The sequence below is a fragment of the Nannobrachium achirus genome (assembly GCF_963921795.1).
Source record: "Nannobrachium achirus genome assembly, chromosome: 11".
NCBI classification, from domain to species: Eukaryota; Metazoa; Chordata; class Actinopteri; order Myctophiformes; family Myctophidae; genus Nannobrachium; species Nannobrachium achirus.
The window spans coordinates 62,172,269-62,194,909 of NC_137820.1; the positions used below are offsets into that span (position 1 = coordinate 62,172,269).

General features: G+C 41.6%; 1 protein-coding gene across 5 annotated transcripts in view; it reads left to right on the forward strand.

Annotated features, from left to right (window-relative positions):
• bmal1a (basic helix-loop-helix ARNT like 1a) overlaps window positions 1-22,641 on the forward strand; it is a 45,879-nt gene that overhangs the window by 5,398 nt on the left and 17,840 nt on the right. For 2 of the 5 annotated variants that reach the window (XM_080737409.1, XM_080737412.1), the window contains exons 2-11: window positions 5,875-6,047; window positions 12,392-12,455; window positions 12,613-12,760; window positions 13,538-13,558; window positions 13,718-13,750; window positions 16,064-16,093; window positions 19,017-19,174; window positions 19,852-19,931; window positions 21,062-21,154; window positions 21,840-21,957. In XM_080737409.1, coding sequence (XP_080593535.1) covers window positions 12,410-12,455; window positions 12,613-12,760; window positions 13,538-13,558; window positions 13,718-13,750; window positions 16,064-16,093; window positions 19,017-19,174; window positions 19,852-19,931; window positions 21,062-21,154; window positions 21,840-21,957 — 727 coding nt within the window. In that variant the 5' untranslated portion in view covers window positions 5,875-6,047; window positions 12,392-12,409. Of the gene's footprint in view, window positions 1-5,874; window positions 6,048-12,391; window positions 12,456-12,580; window positions 12,761-13,537; window positions 13,559-13,717; window positions 13,751-16,063; window positions 16,094-19,016; window positions 19,175-19,851; window positions 19,932-21,061; window positions 21,155-21,839; window positions 21,958-22,641 lie in introns of all 5 variants that reach the window. The other 3 variants (XM_080737410.1, XM_080737413.1, XM_080737411.1) reach the window with 2 other exon arrangements.

Below are 22,641 nucleotides of genomic sequence, written 5' to 3' on the forward strand. Positions count from 1 at the left end.
GCTTCTGGGGGGTCCCTGCAGATCTACAAGCACTCGGTGCCGTGCAGTGAGCTTGTATATCTGCTATTTTTCAATAGTTAAAGCACAAAAGAATACGTTCCAAGTCTAAATGGGTTAAAGCCCCTCCCCCCATGAAGAACATTCATGGGGGGCCCGCAGTGAATCCTTGTACCCAGGGCCCAGAATTTGGTGCGACACCTCCTGCTAGCCTGCATGGTGGTGGATGGAAATGAGCCTGGCTGCCTGGTGTGAGACCAGAGAGACTGCCTGACCCAGTTTCCTCCCCTGCACCAGGTCCATTCAGTGTTTAGTCATGACACTGTGTTTTCCCCTTCTAGCCCAGAGCTTTGTCCCAGTAAGACAGTTTGCTGAGCCTTTCCTAACCCACTGCTCTGCAACCTACTTCTTCACAATGGCGCTCAAACGTAGGATTTGTCATTGCGCCTGCCTGTCTGTCTGTCTGTCTGTCTGTCTGTCTGTCTGGGTTTCCCATTATAGATCAAACGTAACCCACCTAAATTATTGTATTTGACTGAATCCTAGGAAGAACTCCTTTGAAAGACTCAGTGAATCAAAAGGAGTTTCTAGCTTCGGAATGCCTTTCATTTCCCGAGGAAGGCTTATAGGCTACGTTATTGAGCTCTCCAACTCTCTCCATCCTCATGTACTGTATGTGACATGCTGTATGTTACAGCATAGTCGGATGACACCGAAAACACATTTTTGAAATGTATGCCGTGTAGGATAGCAATATTCATTTTCACTTGATCGATGTGGTTGCTTTAGACTGGTTGCCTTGTAAACTGTTATTCCCTAGCTTACGTAAAAGTTGTCTGACAAAAAATACGCTTTTGCTTGAATAAAATCAAACGAAAACAAAAAACAACCAAGATAAAATCAGGTTTTTAGCCGAAGACCTTTTCTAGTAACGCATTATGACATCTGACTAACAACATTCTGTTGTTTATTGGATGACTTGATGCTGGGCCAGAATACCAACCTGTCACTTATTTAAATTACTAAAACAATGACCACAGCAGTCGTCTTCTCAGCTCTCCTTTATATTATTTTATGAATAAAATGTAATTTTGTGCAATCGGTATGGTAGAGTGTGTTGATACAATATAACTTATACAATTTGGTGGTTGTATTTTGTCTCCCTGCTCTTCTATTGAGACTTAGAATGTGTCAAAGTCCATGTCTAACTCAGACACAGGATCTGACACAAATACCTGATGGCCAGGATTCAATGTATCCCCCAAGCAAGCAAGCAGGCCAGTTCTATTAGCTTAATGGTAAAACTGTCAGCACTTAAGCAGGAAAGCAGGTTAAAATCCAGGGTAGAACAGGAAATGTACATAGTGCTGCTTTAACCCAACTCATTTAATTAAAGTAAAACAAACAGAAGGTTAAATCACTAGACCATAATTTACATAGCTCTCTCTCTCTCTCTCGCTCTCTCTCTCTCTCTCTCTCTCTCTCTCTCTCTCTCTCTCTCTCTCTCTCTCTCTCTCTCTCTTCTACAATATAGAAACAGGATAAAAAGATGTTTCTGAAAGAGCGATGCTAGATGATAGCATTGGCTAAATAATGATTATCAAAATATTGCAGCAGTCTTCTTGTTGTAATAGTATAGTGATTAGTTTTTCAGCCTCATCTACTAGATAAAAACAAATAGTTGGAGAGGTGTATATTTTCTTTTACAAGCTGGGAGAGAATAGTTGAACCTTTACAGTCTTATTACAACCTTTCTCATACGCATACATTCATGACAGCTTTGTCTGCCTCTGAACGAAAGGATGTGTGGATGTTTGGATAACATGTTGTTGAGTGAAATAATTACTTTGTTATCATGCACAAAGACCATGCTCTGCCAAATAGGTCATTCTTCATCACCTTGTTGCATAAATGACTTAAAACTTCAATTTATTCATCATCTTCTGGGTTCATTGGTAAACAAAAACCAACCAATTATAGGGGGCACGGTGGTGCAGTCGGGTGCGCTGTCGCCTCACAGCCTTTCTATGTGGAGTTTGCATGTTCTTCCCGTGTTCCCTAGGGTAGATACCCTCAGAAAAAACATGCAGTAATCCTGGTCTCTATAATGCCTCCCCCTGGCCAGCCGGGGCGCCTGACGGAGGGGAAAGGAACTGGTTGGAATAACGTGTTCCTTCCACGTGCTACTGGTACGTCCTACTGGGGAAACCATGTCAGGTGATAAGAAGCGGCCTGCTCACTCCTCATGTCCTGAAGGAAGCATGAGCTCAGTTCGGGGCTCTCCCCAGGTTGGCAGAGTGAAGGTAGCGCCCAGGATTACAGCTTAGGCATTGGCACTGGGTGAAAAACGGGTTACAAAATCGTGGGAGAAAAAAAAGGGAGAAACAACAAAACAATTAGGTACATACAGTTTAGTATATGAAGATTTTGTGTCTGGGAGCAGATCTTTTTGCCCCAGCACCAGAATGACTGCACCCTCACCCAACGGCTGACAAAAGAAAACTACAGGGAATGCTGATTTAGGCTACGTCACACCAAACTACGGCTGCAGGCTGAGAAACGCAGGTTGTGTGCACTGTGCAGCTGCCTGTTTTGTGCAGCCAGCGCAGCCTAAAAAAGGAGTAGCTTACAGCACCTTGTCTTGTCATTGACAAGGTGGTCCGTCTTCGACTCATCCGATTGGACATAGGGGGAAAGCATCAACTGCCTCAAGCATTTATCCGTTTCAAATACGGTAGATTGGAGGAGCCTTAATGGTAGATTGGAGGAGCCTTAGAAGAATGCATAAAAGCAAGCTGTCCGCAACACACAGAAAGCTGCATTGGTAGAATCAAAGTTCGGTGTGACCATACCCATAGGCAACTTGACCTTAACCCAAAGAAAAACGTCTTTCAGCAGGGGGAAGGCAAAGTTGGGTCTGAAGGAATAGCAAACAGCAGAGACGGTTTATTGTGGAAGAAACACATGGTAGAGCATAGGTAACACAATATACTAGTAAGACGCCTCAGGGCAACATGCAACCTCGCCCTAAAGGGCCATCTGGCCAGTGATGTATATCGGGCCAGTTACCAATATAGGGAGACCCCTGGTACCCATATATGGAGATCCATGTACTGTATATGGAGATATGCTGTGAGAGCCCAAACATGCTTACTCAGTTATTCGTTATGTGAAAGTCCTATGATGTCTTGGCTATACTGTATATGGATTCTGTTAGTGTGGTATGTGGCCGATGTGGCCTCCATATATGGGCATTCCCATATGAAGTCCTGTTAGATAATATTGATGACATCGGGGAACTTCATATATGGGCATAAAAGGGATTCTGTTAGTGTGCCATCACAGTGAAGCATGATGTCAGCGACAAACCCATAGACCTGTGATGTCACAGTGATGTGTTAGGGGAACCACAGTGTCAGGCGTGACCTACAGAGATACGCGGTCAAGATGTGCCTGTTTTCATAGTTATTGCGACCTACGGTCGCAATAAGTAGTATTGGTAAGAACAATAGACTGAGGAACGTTGTATATTTGCTCCTGCTGTACATTTGATTACATACAGTATCACTTGTGTCTGTGTATATATTTATAATGTTTATGGTTTATGCAGATTTTTTAAAACTATTTTATGTGTATATGTATTATTTATTTAACAGTGTAACTGCAGTCGTATAAGCTTAGTTTGAGGTTTTCCTAGATGTTAGCTTTTATTGGGCGTTATGTCAACTATACTTATGTTATATATGACAAGTGTTTCCCGCCAAGGTTATGAAAAAGAACAACTCAGCAAACTGAGATAGTTATGCAAATTCCACGTCAGCAAGGAAGTAGGGAACTCTGTTCCTGACTATCATGTGTCAACAAAAGGAATTTAGAAAACATCAGATTTGTTCTTATAATTGCATTTCTTTTGTTCATGTTTATACTACTATAACAAGTCTTACTGTCATGTATTGTAAAGCCTTCTTTTTATTCATGATCCTTTTATTTGAAGCTTAAATTACATCCCTTAATTGCTGATTGATTCATTGTTTATCTGTATGTCTGTGAAAGAATCTCTGCACTATCCACTAAAATATCACCTTTTACTGAATGTCAGATTTAGAATCATGATAAAAATGGATAAATAAATCAGGTCTTCTAGACAATGTAATGGAAAAATGATTATAATCTCTGTATTTGTGTCAAAAATATGAATAATTTACCATTAGTCTAAAACCACAGAAATGCTTACAAAACAAACTCCTGCATGTGACATTACTGAGCTTTATTACTGTACATGTAAAGGGCATTTACTGACTATAGTGAAGACAATGACCTTTCTGCATTTTACCCTGCAGTGTTCTGCTCAGGCGAGCACACGGGGGAGCAGTTAGGGGTTAACCACTTTCAACCTGCCGTCCCTTTTCTGTGTACATCATTATAGGAGAAAAAAGAAGAGAATCTACAAGCCCAGTCTCACATGTACAACACATATAAACAACAACACATAAAAATAGAGCTGAAGTGTCTTGTTCAGGGTCACTTGCATACAGGGGCATCACACTGGGGGGAAAGTGGGAATGAGTTACGAGGGCCCAAGGTGGAGGGAGGGGCCTTAATGATTTTATACTTTAGCTATTGAAAAATAGCAGATTAGTTTGAGGATCTTTATTCAGCTCACAGTGCGCTGCGAGCTTGTAGATCTGCTATTTTTGAAGTCGTGAAAATGTTTGCAAATATTTGATTATTTGTATTTTTTGAGCAAACATTTGTAACTCAAATGTTGCTTCTGGGGGGTCCCTGGAACTAAATATTTTGAGTTGGGGGTCCGTGGCCTCCACATAAAAAGGTTTGAGCACCACTGACATAGGTTTTTCAAAAAACATTAGAAGGATTTGAAATATTCAAAGACTATTCAAAAATAGCAGATCTACAAGCTTGCTTGAGCTTATATAAACGGGTCTAAATGGGTTAAACCCCCTCCCCCTATGAAGAACATTCATGGGGGGTCCGCAGTGAATCCTTACCCAGGGCCCAGCATTTGGTGCAACACCCCTGCTTGAATATGCAGACTCGAGTATCGAACAAGGGACCTTCAGATTCCCTGATGGCCACGTACAGGGGCGTCACACCAAATTCTGGGCCCTGGGGACCCCAAGGATTCACTGCGGGCCCGCCATGAATGTTAACTATTGAAAAATAGCAGATATACAAGCTCACAGCGCGGCACCGAGTGCCGCGCTGCGAGCTTGTATATCTGCTATTTTTTGAAAAATCGTGAAAATGTGTGCAAGAAACCTATGTCAAGGACCCCCAAGATGATATGTATTTGGCCACGGACCCCGATCTCAAAATATTTAGTTCCAGGGACCCCCAGAAGCAAAATTTGAGTTAGAAATGTTCGCTTAAAAAAATACATAATATTCAAAGATTTTCACACATTTTCACAACGTTACAAAAATAGCAGATCTACAAGCTCGCGAGTGCCGCGCTGTGAGCTTGTAGATCTGCTATTTTTCAATAGATAAAGTTATAAGGGCCCCACTCCACCTTGGGCCCCAGTAACTCAGTCCCACTTTCCTACCCCTTGTGACGCCCCTGCCCCTGCTTGCATATGCAGACTCGAGTATCGAACAAGGGACCTTCAGATTCCCTGATGGCCACGTATACCTACTGAGCTGCTTCAGTCCTTTCATATTGCTATTTGGGGGGAATTACATTTTTTTTTTTTTTTGCATTTCAAAAGCACAATGAAATGAGAAAGTTATCCAAGAAAAATAAAAGCTTTGAGGTTACTGTACCTAGAAATGTGAAAAAGTAGGCTACAATCAATACGCCACCTCCGTACTTATCCATCAGTGTCCTAATTGCTCTCCGATCTATCCCTCTCTACAGGTAAACTAATCGCACAGGTGACTTGGGGACCAAATCGTACCAGGGCAAGTAGACAGTTCAACTTGGATGAGACGTGATCAAACCAGCCTGAAACCAAACAACAGCGGATCAAATCAGACTGACCCGAAAGACACCAGGCCAGACCACAGGGCCTGTCTCCGTTTCCTAGCCAGGTAGCGCAACCTTCTAAGGCCTAATTTATACAGTGGAACTCACAGAAAATACGATCTTCAGAAATATATCGTCACTGTCGGGCAGAAACCTTGTATCCTCAAGTTTCAAATTTGAATGTTTTTTTTTCGTAAAGCAAAGCCCTGCTTCATCACACAAGACTGTCTCACGAAACTAGTGAAAATAACAGATCTACAAGCACACAATGCCTCACGGTGCGAGGCGTTGTGTGCTTGTAGATCGGCTATTTTCACTGATAAATACAAAACAAACGATTTTTGACATACAAGGTTTTCACCTGACAACAACGATATTCTTGTCCACGAGCGAGCCCACTAATTTAGGCTGCCAATAGGTTAAGAACTGTTTACAACACAACATTTATGTATGGCATACACATGAAAATGTCTTTTCATGTATGAGGAAGAGTAAACAGTGGTGACATTTGCACAGCCAGTCAAAACTGTGGCTGCAGCATGCACACAACTGCAACATCTTGCACAACAGATGCTGCACCAGTGTAGCTTGTAGACCGGCTATTTTCACTAGGTTGGGTTTCAGCTCACTCTGAAATTTGTGTCTTGCGATCCAGCAGCTGTGTATGCAATAGGGCATTAACCAAAAAGTTGACGAGTCGACTTCATTGAAAGTCGAATGTTGAGGGAAAAAAACAAATCTTTGTATTTTGTCTCTCATTATTTTTGCTCCATGTGTGTGTGTGTGTGTGTGTGTGTGTGTGTGTGTGTGTGTGTGTGTGTGTGTGTGTGTGTGTGTGTGTGTGTGTGTGTGTGTACAGCATTCAAACAGTAGGATTGCTTATTGTCAAGGACAGAATTATTCTCTCCTTTTCCAACTGTTTTGTCAATGGAATGAAGCACACTAGCATAGGGAGTATTCACTCAGCCATTAATTAAATACTCTATATTCTTGACATCAAAACAAAAACCTTATAGCCTTATAAGTGGGAAAAGATTGCTTTAGGCTATTCTATTAAGCCCAGAGGTAAGTCATTTTTCGGGTTTTGTCCCTGTCCCCCCCCCCCCATCGAACGATAAAGTCGACTTCAACTCAACCTTTTACTGAGTCGAGTTGCAAAAATCACAAGTCGTTAATGCCCTAGTATGCAACACTTAATACACATATTTGACAACACAGAAACATAACATAATTACATGCATAAAAACAAAGACAGGAGCAATGTCCACCGCTCGTCCTAACCCCTGGCCAGACCCCTGGCCAGTAAAATGCCACAAATGAATAACAGAAATAAGTGTAGTACATTTATTACTAACCAAAGTTGAGTTTACAGCAATTGCATAGGAAAGCATGCATCACTTCAGGGAGGCCAAGGCCAAAAACAACAAAGAAAAACTCCACCCTACCTGAAAAAGAATGGAGCTAAGCTACACCAACCCAAACAAAAATAACAATCTAACGTACCCAAAACATGAACAAAGTCAAAAAGGGATTTAAAGAAATGGCAGCACACCTCTTGCAAGCTTCCCTTGTCTTTAATTTAAGCACACAGCATTAAAGCTATTTAAGCACAAAGCATAAATATATATATGGCACACAGCCTACAGATACAGCAAACTGGAATAAAGCGTAGCAACAGAAAGTAAGGGTTCAGTGAGGTGACGGATGGAAAAAGAAAGCAATTGTCTTCTCAGGGTTTTATGCTGGCTGGTTGATTGAGTAATGACTCCCAGGTGTGTCCCCAATCTCCACGCCACTCCTCTAATCTCATCTGCCACTTTAAAGTGATATTTGAAAACTTTTGGTCATTGTATCGTCTAATCCATCTTTTATGAACACCCTGAACAGTTTTTATGTTGCTTGAGTCAGTATTTAGATATTGACGTAAATGTTATCAGGCCCTCCTCCTCCTGGGCCTCTCCACATACACACCCATTCTAACCATGATAGATTCATTAAAAACACCCACAAATTTTTCTGGTGACTCATAATACCCTCCTAATACGTGAGCAGGCCGTGTTTTTTCGATAACGTTTTTCATTCATTTTTAATAATTTTTTTTTTCTATTTAATGTTTTCCATTTCTCTGTGCATTATCCACTTAAAACCTCCTTAAAAAAAGGATTTTAACAGCTTCATATTATACCAGCTAAAACCCTTACTTACCAAAAATAAATAGATTAAACTCAAGAGTTAAATTAAGGTGGCTTGTGTGTAGGGGTCGCATCTGAGTGCAATTAGTGTGGAGCAGGGCAAACGAGACAGATTGTGTGTGTGTGTGTGTGTGTGTGTGTGTGTGTGTGTGTGTGTGTGTGTGCGTGCGCGTGCGTGCGTGCGTGCGTGCGTGTGCGTGCGTGCGTGCGCCGTTACAGGTAAGAGTTACAGGCAAGAGTAACAGGCTAGAGTTACAGGGTGACACAATTGCTGCAGGTTTTCACAGTAACTGCGGTCGCAATAATAATAATTTACTATAATCAGAGGTAGATCTTCGATTCACACAGCCTCCATAAATAGCTGCTTGCATCCCTCAGAATGTGTTATTATATACTTGCTTTCAAATTAATAACTAAATTTAACTACTTGCTCCACCATGTCCTCTGTGATAAAGTAACCCAATACGTTTGCTACACATCCATAGTCCACAAAGTGTCTTTAGGCAAGCCTGCAGTGTCTTAGATTTCTTGTCAGCATCTCTGAAAGAGGTTCAGCTGCACAGAACTGGGTCAAATTCAGATGGGAAAATATCATGAGTCACTTAGATTACTTTTTTTGTGGGCTGAAATAAGGGAAATGGGACACACAAGATACCTTCACCGTTCTGCTATGATATGGCCTATTTCTCTCGACAACAACGGTGTCACATATTTCTATAGGTGGTGCTGGGACTAAGACAAAAGTTTCTTTCCTGTTTTCACTCCCTCACTGTTTGAAATCCACATTTTGACCCACATTGCACGAGGTTTCGCCGTGTGTGCTTCCTTCGTAGCTTTGATTTATTTATTTTATAGGATATGAAATACAAATTATTTTACCAATTTGCATTCATCTTAACACATTGACCGCCTCCCCCGATAGTCCCGAGAAAATTCCAATGTCGCTCCCCGCCAGGCCCGATAGTCCCGAGAATTTGCTTTTATATAATGTAATGTTTAATTACATTCTTCTGCAGCCCGTGAAAAAGTGTGAGCTTTCTGTCATATAAGGAACCAAAGATATGACTCATCAAAGTAAGTGTGTTTGAAAACAAGAGTGTAATAACGTATAAATCTCAATAGAAATGAATAAAACTCCCAATAAACCACAGTGAATGCATTTAGCGTGGCAGAGCGCAGCCCGCAGAGTGCAATCAGCGACACACTGGGCACACGCATGTAGAAGGATGTGGGGCAGGGATGTGCAGAGAATATTTAGAGAGGCAGGGGCTGACATTTCTAAAGGGGCCTTTTGGTGGACAATTCTATTGAATGCAGCCCTCAGGGGCAGGGGCTCAAGCCCCCTTTGATGTCTATGTGTGTACATGCCTGGTGAAGGGGCTGGCAGAAGCGACAACGGAGCAGCTGGATCTGAGACCATTTTGCACAAATCAAACAAAATCCAGTAAAATGTTCACTTGGAAAGCCATGACCTGCCTCATTGGCCAACAACACACAGCTTCATCATAACCCCCAAAGTCTCGACAACAAAATATTATGTCCCAGGCAGCCACACAACAACGAAGATCAGAAGATCAGATCAGCAGGAGCGTCACAAGGGAAAAGTGGGACTGAGTCTGATTTACTAGGGCCCAAGGTGGAAGGGGCTTCATTATTTTATACTTTTGCTATTGAAAAATAGCAGATCTACAAGCTTGCAGCGCGACACTCGGTGCCATGCTGTGAGCTTGTATATATCTATTTTTGAAATCCCCCTATGAAGAAAATTCATGGGGGGCCCGCAGTGAATCCTTGTACCCAGTGGGTACAAGGATTCACTGCGGCGAATTGTCTTCATAGGGGGATTTCAAAAATAGATATATACAAGCTCACAGCATGGCAACGAGTGTCGCGCTGCAAGCTTGTAGATCTGCTATTTTTCAATAGCAAAAGTATAAAATAATGAAGCATTTGAACAGATCCTCAGCCTCTGAGCCAAACAACCCACTACAGTACAAACACATAGAATCACCTGATGCAGCGCCGGTCCATTCGACTACCAATCCGATCTTCAAGCCCTGCTCGCGGGAGAGGAGAGGAGAAAATACCCCCCGGCGAAGTCCTCGGTCAGGCTTTTCTGGTCTGAAGAAAAGCGACGCGTCGCGCCCATATAACTCCAACAAAAGTAGTGAAAATAGCAGATTTACAAGCACACAACGCCTCATCCCAAGCGCGATGATCGTTTCACGAGTGTCCTCCAACGAGTAAGAAAAGTAAACGCGACGATCATCATTTGGCAGCTCTGTTTCCATCCTAAACGTACTGTTGTTTTGGTGGATAATATTCCAGTCTGATGAAAGGGTCGCGTCCAAGGTCCATATAACTCCATGTAACAAAAGTACTGAAAATAGCAGATCTACAAGCACACAACGCCTCGTCGCATCAGCCGCATCACAAGCACGATAATCGTTTCAACGAGTAAGAAAAAGCAAACGCGACGATCATCATTTGGCAGCTGTTTCCAAAGTAGGCCTACTGTTTAGCTTCGCTAGGTTTTCCCTGCTGTGCACGCGCGATGCGCGCGCGCATGCAGGCATGTGCATTTGAGGCGCGCCGTGCACGAGCGCGCAGCCTGAGAAGAGAACGTGCAGCGCTCCTGGAACCATCTAGCGTGATCGCACATCGCAGCAGTGTGCTCATAGACTATAATGAGTGTGCTCTGTTCTAAAGCCCGCCTACTGTATCCGGTTATGTAACACTCAGATACATGCAAGACACGTTTCCGCATCTGGTATAGACCCAGAACGGATCAGCAACAAGCAGGGCAAATTGTCCCAATCAGTTCTCTACAGGCCACTGAGGCCATGCAGCCAGCAGTTTGCGCACATCAATCAACAGAGCATGAGAGCGATTCAATTCAAAGGAACGTTATTGGCATGAGAAAACATAGGCTACGTTTACATCGCCAAAGCAAGTGCCACAAATAAATAAAAACAATTGAATATGGGGAACATATTTACAGTTATACACATAGGCCTTGCCTTATATAAAGTTATAAGTTATAAGTGTGTGTGTGTGTGTGTGTGTGTGTGTGTGTGTGTGTGTGTGTGTGTGTGTGTGTGTGTGTGTGTGTGTGTGTGTGTGTGTGCGTGCGTGCGTGCGTGCGTGCGTGTGTGTGTCAAAATGTGATCTGTGCAAAATAAAACACTTGAATGTTGAATAAAAGGTAAAAAGCTTATTTCTATTTCTGTGAAGTCAGTATGACGCCCTAAGGGCAAGAGGTGACCTATTACAGCCCTATTACACTATTCCAGTTATTGCCCTATTACACAATTACACTTATTACACTAGTACACTTATCTGATAAGTGCCTGACGCCATAAATTCAAATATCAACTGAATTATCCACTTGAAAAGCGATCGATCACAAAAAGGTCAATATCTCCAGTTATTTCAATTATAGCTGGATTTTGGTCAAAAATGGCTATTTTGAGATGGCTGCAACTATAGAAAAAAAAGCTTTTTATTTATTTATTTTATTTTTTGGTGAGACTAGAGGTTGTCTTGTTTCATTTCAGGTACTGTAGGACATTGTCAAAAGAATACAGAATTTAGGAAAAATGTCAATATAAAAAAAAATTATAAATCTTTTCATTAAACAAAATGGCAGGAGAGCCAAACAGTCAATGTTAAAATGGCGGCCAATGTGTTAATCAATGTTGTTTTTGACAGCACATTTTGATTTAGTTTTAGTCATAGCCTTTGAATAAAATGTCATTTAATTCTAGTCATAATTTAGTCACCTGAAAAGCTTTAGTTTTTGTCTAATTTTAGTCGACTAAATATCATACGTTTTTAGGCGACTAAATCTACAGTTGATTTAGTAAACGAAATGTTATTTTGGCTGGCCTTGATGGCATGGTAATGACTGATTTTACACTTGGTTGCGTGCTGAAAATAGCCTATCTACAAGCTCACAACGCGTCGCACCTGAGAGCAACCAAACATAAAACGACTCTCTTCTCCATTAGTCCCTCCCTAACGTTTTAGTCTAGTTTTTATTTTGTTGACGAAATTGTCAATATATTTAGTTCGTTTTTATTTAGTTTTTGTCGACAAGCATTTTTTGTCATAGTTTTAGTCGACGAAATCAACACTGATCTTAATATTATTATTTGCTGGTTTTGACAATTGCTTATAACCTTTTTATATAAATGTAATCTCTTTGTGATCCACAGTTGTGGGCTCTAGAGTGGATGGAAGGAGATGATTTTAATACAGAGGCTGTGATGAACATCTGTGGTGAGTGTGAAAAAAAAACCACGTCTCTGACATTGGGTCGGGATTCCTCTTTTTCTTCTTTTCCATGTCCTTTTAATGATGTCGTCTAGAGTTGTAGTAATATTCTAAGAACTGTCAATCAACAGGGAGTGACTGACAGGAGGTGATTGTGTTGCAGATGATCTGATGGCAGACCAAAGGATGGACATCTCATCTACCATGACTGACTTTATGTCCCCGGGCTCCACCGACCTCATCTCCAGCTCCATCAGCACGCCGGGCATGGACTACACCCGCAAGAGGAAGGGGAGCACCACAGACTACCAGTGCGGACACACACACGCACACACGCGCACGCACACACACACACACACACACACACACACACACACACACACACACACACACACACACACACACACACACACACACACACAGGCACACTTGCACCCAAGATTTGATTTGTGTTAAAAATACAGGGGGTGGGGGATTTTTTAACAATTTAATCCCTATACTTCAGTGGTTCTCAAACTACTATACAGGGTATCTGCACATTTATAAAGTGACAATTTAAGGATTTTCAAGACCGTTTTAATACCAAACTGGCCAAACTGTCAACTATGAAGTAAGCAAGAGGCGAACATTGTGAAAATAGCAGATCTACATGCTCACAACGCCTCGCAATACGAGGCGTTATGAGCATGTAGATCTGCTATTTTCACAGTATTTATCTGTGGAACCGAGTCACATTAAATGTAATACCTACAAGTTCAAATATGTTTTTTTGGGGGGTCACGGCCTAAAAAAGGTTTGAGAACCCCTGCTATACTTCATCAATTCATTTCCCCCATCCCCTCGCAACTAGAACTCTGCATGCACCTACTGTACGTATGTCTGGAGTGAGTTTAAATTGGTAAAAGCCAAGACAGTCTCATTGAATAACATTTTAGGAATACACATAACCACTGTACTTTAAATGTTATCAATCGTTGTAATCAATATAACAACATCACAGGTGTTTATTCAACACACTCTTTGGAGTTTATAAATGATTAAATTGGTCAATAATGTGAAAACATTAACATTGTATTTTGTCTTTGCAGGATCGATGGTTTCTCATTTGAGTAAGTATGGAGGTTTATACATAATACATTATTTTATTTCAAATGTTAATTTTGTTTTAGATTAAATAGCAACGGATCCACTTAATTGCAATCTCTAGAGATGTTAGACATTTTAGAAATGTTTTCAGTTGTATCCCTTTTTTTTTTAATCCACAATAGCGACATGGACCCAGATAAGGATAAACTGGGAAGGTAAGCGGGCACCAAGTCAAGTCCGCAGGGAAACCACATGTGGATTCTCTGCGCTGTCCTTGATCTCCTATACCTAATATTACCTATACTATCTGCACTCATGTCAATTCTAGTCGTTAGAGCAGATTTGATGGGAGGAACTTAATTGGGGAATCGCTCTCTTTCTAAACAAGGCTGGGAATGAGACACAGTTAGGCAACGTGCCATCAGAACAGAAAACGACAAAGTGCCTCGCGTTTTATTCTGCGTCTACACGGAGACTCCAAAGTGATTGAAAACGCTGTAATGTGCCTGCCAGGTGGCTAGGTGGTGGTGGTGGTGAAGGATTTCCACTCCAGACGGGGGTTTCACTTTGTTGCGGTTTCAACCCCCGGAATGCCGTTGCCGTCTAAACGGAAGGCACATCTGATATTCGAGTGACCGTTGTCGTCCAAATGGACCCAGACACGAGAGAACAGGCCTGTTTGTTCCAGGTTCTCAGAATCATAGTAACAGATTGCACGAAATAATCAAATCAAATCAAATCAAAGTTTATTTGTATAGCACAGTTTCATACAGCAAGTGCAGTTCAAAGTGCTTCACAGAGGAGGTTTAAAATTAGGTTAAAACCCCCAACAAATAGTATAGAAACAATAAGAAAACAATTTAACAGTAGATAAGCAATGAAAGATACAACGTTACACATTGGTAAGAAAAAAACAAGCAGCAAATCAAGTAAAAGCAATGCTAAAAAGGTATGTTTTAAGATTTCTTTTAAAAACCTCAACTGATTCAGTGACCCTTAAAGTTTCCGGTAGGCTGTTCCAGAGGTTCGGACCATAAAAACTAAAAGCCGCTTTCCCATTCTTTCCCATTTTTGCGGAATCCTCTGGAAGGGTTAAAAGACCAGTGCCAGCGGATCTGAGGGGCCTGTTTGGAACGTACCATTTAGTCATTGTAGACATGTAGGCTGGGGCATTTTCATGAAGTGATTTAAAAACCAATAAAAGGATCTTAAAATCTATTCTAAAACTAATAGGCAGCCAGTGAAGGGACTTTAAAATGGGTGTGATGTGTGCACTCCGCCTGGTCTTTGTTAAAACGCGTGCAGCTGCATTCTGTACAAGCTGCAGGCGATACAAATCTTTCTTGGGGAGACCAGACAGGAGAGCATTGCAATAGTCAAGCCTACTGGAAATAAAACAATGCATCAATCTTTCTGTGTCTGCTTGGGATAAAAACGGTTTAACTTTGGAAATGTTTCTCAAATGATAAAAGGATGATTTAGTGACGTTTCTAATGTGGGCTTGCATATTTAATTCTGAGTCAAATATGACCCCAAGATTTCTGACCTGATGTTTGATGTTTGTTGTGACTGGCTGAAGCACATGGGATCCCTCGCTACAACATTTGGGGGAAAGAAAACAGAATAACAAGCATACCGTTTTTATGATAATCTTGTCATATCTATCCTTTTTATTTTTTTTTATTCTGAAATTATTCAGAGCAACATGAACTTTGGATCAGTAGTTTTTTCCTAGCCTGATTTCAGACTCAGCTGAAGCTTGAGTCTGACATTGTGCCCTGTTTGAGCGATTTCTGGAGGGGAGGGACTTTGATGGCACAGATTGGTTATTTGTTAAACCCACCACCACCCCCTGCGCTAATTGGAGGAGCCGTTATTTCGGCTCCAGAAATCACTTATTATGAACACAATTCCAGACCAGAGAAACAGTCCACTCTGAGAGTGGGCGGGTCTATGGGCTGTAACCAGGCTAGTTTTTTCTCCTTGGGTATTCCCTACTTAATCATGTGAGTGAGAAGTTCAGACTTTATGTAATTTGCGTCACTGGTGATGATGGCCACAGTTGGGTGTAGACCAAAGACATTACATGGTTGCATAAGCTGTGTTTTGTTTACTCAACAAATAGGGTCCCCCCCCCCCCCATTTGCTGTGGCTCCATTCCCACAGAATGGCCTTTTAAAATCTATTCTGACCCATACATATCGTCACTGTCGGGCAGAAACCTTGTATCTCCAAGTTGTGTGTGTGTGTATGAAAACAGCCGAATGTGTATGAAAACAGACGATCTACAAGCACACAACGCCTCGCGGTGCGAGGCGTTGTGTGCTTGTAGATCGGCTGTTTTCACTAGTTTAAATAATTTTTAAAATGATAAATGCAAAACGAAGAGTTTTGGACATACAAGGTTCCACCCGACAACGACGATAGGCTGCCAATGTCTGGGCCTGATAATCTAAGATTTTATCTTCTCTTCTGATTTGTCTTCTTTTTGGAATGCACTCGGTAATCTCTCGTTTGTTTCTTTTCAGTGACCAACAAGGCCGCATCAAGAATGCCAGGTATCAAACATCTCTTCCCTTACCGTTCTCTCTGTCTCTGTCCCTGTCCTTGTCCTCCACTCTTATACACCGTTTTCTGTATCATACTGTACACACACACAGCATGCCCAGTACACAGACACACAGCCTCCTGCTAATCTCTTCTGAATGAATTAAACGTCACTCTGTCTGATTGGAAACTTAGAGAGCTTTGTGGATGCTAATAACAAGAAACGTTAGACAGGGGAGTCCTCAGATCAGACTACTACGTGGCTGCCGTGAGAGCAAGGCTGATGGCTAATCACAAACGCGTATTCTCTTCCGTGTAAAGGACCCACTCTTTCATACTTGTCAGTCTAGCCTAGGTAGTCTGAAGGTAGCCTCACCAACCAAGGTTTAGATGGAGAGAAGATGAGATGTGTTATTTTTTTAACACTTACTACGAAGGACAGGCTGAACTCTTGGAATGGCACACCTGGAAGGGCAGCATTTTCTTGGCACCTTGCTGATGCTGACTACATGTATGCTACTGTACATGATGGATAACTGTAAACATTTGTCCTTTTACAAGGATCCCAGGCAGCAGCAGCTAATGGCTAATTCCGTCACCTTTCTAGTTTGTTGGTTCTTTTCATTTACATTGTAGGGACCATTTGTATTAGTCCTGTTTTGTTTTGCTCTTTATTATTACGTGGCCAAGCCTTTTTTTGTGTCCTGAGCTATGATTAAATATGACTTGGTGGGGAGGCCGGGTGTGCCGTGTATGCTAGATTTACAAACATGTTTCTATATACACAGACATTTACATAGCAAGTTGGCAGAAAAGAAAAAGGGAGCCACCCACAGAGTATCTTTGAATCTTTTGAATCTGCGTTGAAAGAGCTGTCTGGTTATCCACTATATTTTAATATTTTAAGAAACCTGTGCACTGGATTTCCCAATGCCATTCATTTGTTGGAGTCGCCTATGCATAAATAGATAATGCTTTCATCAAAATCCAACTGCACCTAAGAGGATTTTAGACATGTACTTTGTTCCAGTGCAATGTGAGTAAAATAGTCATTGGAACAGTGTTTTTATCTCCTCATATTGCATGTGCTGCCATAATATTTAAAACGGTTAGTGTGGGTGTGTTATCAACATAACTGGGAAACTGAGATAAACGGCTATTAATGGGTGGATGGAAGTTCAGTGGATGATAAAATGAAAAGAATGGATGAATTGTACTTAACTCACACGGTTAAAGACTAACTATTCCTGTGTGGGGATGAACTTAAAATTCACTAATGTTGAGTGACGTTAAGAATTATGAGATCGTTTGAAATAATGGTCAGGTTTCAACCTGCTTTAAATGAGTGCATTGACCTCTGTACATCTGTTGAAGAAATGGCTGGAGACCAAACTAGAAGCAGTGCTCTTCCGAGCACAGGTCTCCACCAGGTCAGGCATGTAATGTGTTTTACATAAGTCGGCCTCCTGATGGCGCTATAAAAGGCTGATGTAAAAAATGCAGGGAAAAGGTTTTACCTTGGCCTCTAAGGAGTGTGCATACAAAGTTTGACACTAATCGGTGGAGTTATAGGTGAAAACATGAATCGGCCTGTTATAGCGCCACCATGAGGCTGATTTGATTTTTCTTAAGTGGCATATATTCCTCTGCCTATTGGGAATGTGCATGCACAATTTCACCAAAATCGCACACTGCGTTCAGGATTTCAGGCATTTTATTCAAAACTGACCAATCCTGCAAACTTTGAAAGCCAGTTTTAGCCAATCAGGATGGAATATGGAAAATCTGACACATCCATGTCGATCACATGACTGTAGAGATACTGTCTACTGATTTACGTGATTTTTGGACAAAATCTGTAGGAGTACTGGCAAAAGTTAGTTTTGCAAAAGTCGGCCTCCTGGTGGCGCTAGAACAGGCCCATGTGAAATATTTGGGGCAGAGGTTCTGAATTGGTGTCGAGGGAGTGTGTGTGCACAGTTTGGCAGCGACCGGGCCAACGGCGCCGGAGATTAGCTGGTAACGGACAAACGGACGGACGGACGGACGGACGCACGGACGGACGCACGGACGGACGGACGGAGGGGAAAACATACTCTCTCTCAGCCTTCGGCTGGTGGAGACAATTAATTGGCGTGAGGCAAAACGTATGATATATTTGACAAATATCTGGGATGAGGTCCAGCATTCAGCGTGTCAGGTCAAATCATTCTTCAAAGCCAGCTCTCCTGGCTCGTGCCAAAAGCACGCCTTGGAAATTAAAATCTCATCTCAAGTCAGTGCAAGGATATCAACAGATGACCATTTGTTTAAAATCAACTCAACAAATTCCAAGAGCTCTGGAGAAGTTTGACGCACTTACTACTGAAATAACAACTTTAGATGAATTATAAGCAAAGGCATAACTTTGGGGCAAGGTCTAATACACTTGCTATTAACAGTAACAGCCAGCAGATGGTACTATTCAGTCCAGTCCGAAGTTATTGCTATACTGTATGTATATCCATGAATTGCAATGAGTGTTAACCAAACTATTCTTGGAAACACCCTGTATAAGAAAAAAATAATAATGTTTTTATGCTCACTACACAACAGCAAAATGTTGTCCTACCCATGTAAGTGAAATGCCAACATCATCAGTTATAGGCTTCACTACCAGTCCTTAATCAGGGTGTTTGATTATGATAAGTGCAAAGCAGATTTTGTGGACTTTGCTGAGGCCTAAGTCAGGATTAGTCTCAGATCCTATCTCTGGAGGTATCTAAAACCCCATTGCCACAACGAAAGACTCCACAGCTGGTTGCGGAACAGAACAGAACAGAACAGAACATGCCACACCAACATTTCGCTGCTTCTAACTGTATGAGTGAGACACACATAAAACCCTCTTTATATCCTCATGCTAACCTCTTATGTTTGTTGTTGACTCGACAGAGAGGCCCACAGCCAGATTGAGAAGCGCCGTCGGGACAAGATGAACAGCTTCATCGATGAGCTGGCTTCACTGGTGCCAACCTGCAACGCCATGTCCCGCAAACTGGACAAGCTGACCGTCCTGCGCATGGCCGTCCAGCACATGAAGACGCTCAGAGGTTAGCAGATTGAGTGAATGACTATCTGAACTGTGAGATCTCTATCCCAGGGGTCTTCAACAGGGGGTCCGGGACCCCTAGGGGGTCCTTAGATTTACTACAGGGGGGCAGCCAAATCTTTGTGTGATAGGATCATTCTTTTAGATTAACAACTTGAACCCCTCCCACAACTATTGTGAGGAGAACTTTGGCCTAAAATAGCAGAGCTCTCAACGCCTCGCGCTTGAGCGCTTGTAGATCGTCTATTTTCGGCAAATAGGTTTGTTGTAGAGGTAAAAAAGAGCAGACCAAGTATCAAGTGATAGGTCAAGTTTACAAAGTATTGACAATTGAGTTAAATGTCTGAAAAAAAACATTAACACAAATCCAACATAGACTGATGACAGTGCTGTCAAACTATCTATGAAATCGATGAAAATTTGCAACACAATTTTATACAACATATAGAGGGGGTCCCTGCTGCATCTCTCTCTCTCTCTCTCTCTCTCTCTCTCAGCTAAGGGGTCCCTGGCCTGAACACATTGAAGACCCCTGCTCTATCCAGTTAATTTGACTAGAATTATTGCTTTGCAGCCTACATAACTTAAAAGAACATTATTAAGAATCTGATTTAGCCGTATGTGTATATATGTGTTGTATCCGTTCAGTTGAACTGAACCAGAATGTTTTGTCCTCAGGTGCAGCCAACCCATACACAGAGGCCAACTATAAGCCTTCCTTCCTCTCAGATGATGAACTGAAGCACCTGATACTAAGAGTAAGTTCAATATACATGATGCACTGAGAAGGAGTGAACAAAATTCAACATCTAAAATCATAAAATATACTAGTAAGTGCAAATCTGGGTTTCAGTGTGAGTGAGAGTTTGCATACATGTGCGCATGTGCGTGCATGTGTGTGTGTGTGTGTGTGTGTGTGTGTGTGTGTGTGTGTGTGTGTGTGTGTGTGTGTGTGTGTGTGTGTGTGTGTGTGTCTAGCGGATAGGACACAGATGTGTTAGAAAGGGCGGACGGTCTTGCAACAAGTAGACTGAAATTTAGAATACTGGTTCACAAACTGGGGTCCGGGGACTCCCAGGAGTCCTTGAGGAGTTACAGGACTGTAATGGAACCATTTGTGCACCACTGCTCTAAATCAGTGGTTTGAAAACCATTGATTTAGATGCATAGTTCTTCTTGGGAACAGTTTCATCCATTTCCACTCTTCAGCATAAAAGTGAGTAGAGTGGGCTTGAGCGATCAGCGTGATTCATTCATTGTGCTGTTTCTGAATGAAATCGGGATATTAACAGGAGAAATTACCAATCGGGAGCACAGCGGGAGAAAGGGTTAAAACTGGAGTGTGGGCAGATATGATTACACCATAATGATGTCATTACAGTGGTTTATTATATCTTGCCCCCATTGTCAATTTGTCATCACATGATCCAGACAGACAGATGGGAGGTATGATCTGCCTCCTGGCGTAGACTTCTGCTCCTTTTCTACAGTAGTTTTCTACATAATGTTTTCAGTGTTGTGTTTCCTTAGCCGAAGGCCACGTGTGTGGTCTGTCTGCATTGCTTCAAAATGTTGTCACTATATCATCACTATAACAATGCTGTCTTTGCATCATGTTTTGTGAACATAAAAAGTCAGTGATATGTCTGAAAAATCTATTGATATCAGTTTTAGACTCATTAGACATTCTCATTCTTTTGTCTCCCCTTTATCAGAAGCTGCCCCCCCCCCCCAATCTTTAGATGTGGAATGTAGATGAGAACGAGTGAACAGCAAAACGTTGTAACACCATGTCAACCTTGTAATCCGTGTACTTGATTATGAAGACATTTTATGAGACCCTCGTTACTTAACTTATTAACGACTGCATTTACTGTGATCTTTGTAGGCAGCTGATGGCTTCCTGTTCGTGGTTGGATGTGATCGTGGGAAGATCCTTTTTGTCTCAGAGTCAGTCTACAAGATTCTCAATTACAGCCAGGTAAGAGTGGATCACCACACCTACACAATTATTGTTGGAATTGTTTTGCTTAATCCATTTAGACCGGGCATGAATTATTACGCATTACTTTATGCTTTAGCCATTAAAAAAATAGCAGATATACAAGCTCACAGTGCGGCACCGAGTGCCACACTGCAAGCTTGTAGATCTGCTATTTTTGAAAAAAACTTGAAAATGTGTGCACATCTTTGAATATTTTGACCCGATTCTATAAGTGTCTTCTAAATCAAAAAAAGGTTTTTTGAAAAATCTATGTTTCCATGTCAGTGGTGCTCAAACTTTGTCATGTCAAGGACCCCCAAAATTATATGTATTTGGCCACGGACCCGCATCTCAAAATATTTAGTTCCAGGGACCCCCAGAAGCAAAATCTGAGTTACAAATGTTGTTTGTAACGTTTCCATGAGTCTTTTCAAAAATAGCAGATCTATCTAGTTCGCAGAGCGGCACTCGGTGCCGCGCTGTGAGCTTGCATATCTGCTGTTTTTCAATAGTTAAATCATTAAATCACTAAATGGATTAATCAAGCTCTTCTCAACAAAGTTTCCTGTTTATACGATATATCATAATTTCTTTTGTGTCCACTCTTTCCCCTTCTATTTGCCCTGTACGACTGCAACACCCTCCTTCTATTTGTCCTGTACGACTGTAACACCCTACCCAGAATGACCTTATAGGCCAAAGTCTGTTTGACTACCTTCACCCTAAGGACATTGCAAAGGTCAAAGAACAGCTGTCCTCTTCCGACACAGCTCCACGCGAGAGGCTCATAGACGCTAAAAGTAAGCATACACACAACATACAGGATCGGTGTGATGTGAAATGTTCTTTTATTGAAACAGTATAACATAACTCCTATGCCTCTGTGTATGTCTGAGATCAATAATTATCCTCTAAATTTGCTGCCTCAATGTCGGCATGTAATTCCCAGCAATTAAGGCTTTTGCAAATCCCGCCCCATTCTGCCCTGTTACTATGGTGGGACATTTGACCCTGGGCAGATTGTTTTTATAGTGGCAGTGAATGGGATTTTTTTATTTTTTCATAGCCTCATTACAGCTATATAAAGTACCAAAGGAAAAACATCTAGGTGATATTAATAAAAAGGGAAGACAAAGGTACAGTAGTTACATTGCAAAACAGGGGGTTTCCCCGAAAATACACGTTTTAATTTGTTTAATCCCAGTGGGACAGAATCATCCATTGCAGATTCTTTTATAGTGGAAGTGGATGGTATTTTTTAATTTTTTCATAGCCTCATTACAGCTATATAAAGTACCAAAAAAAACACATCTACGTGATATTAATAAAAAGGGAAGAAAAAGGTACAGTAATTACATAGCAAAACAGTAGTTTGCCCCCGAAAATATATGTTTTAATTAGTTTAATCCTCTGGATCAGAGAGAGAATAGAAATAGAAAGAGAAAGCGCATTGCATCTTGGGTAGGAAGAGGAGAGCCAGATTA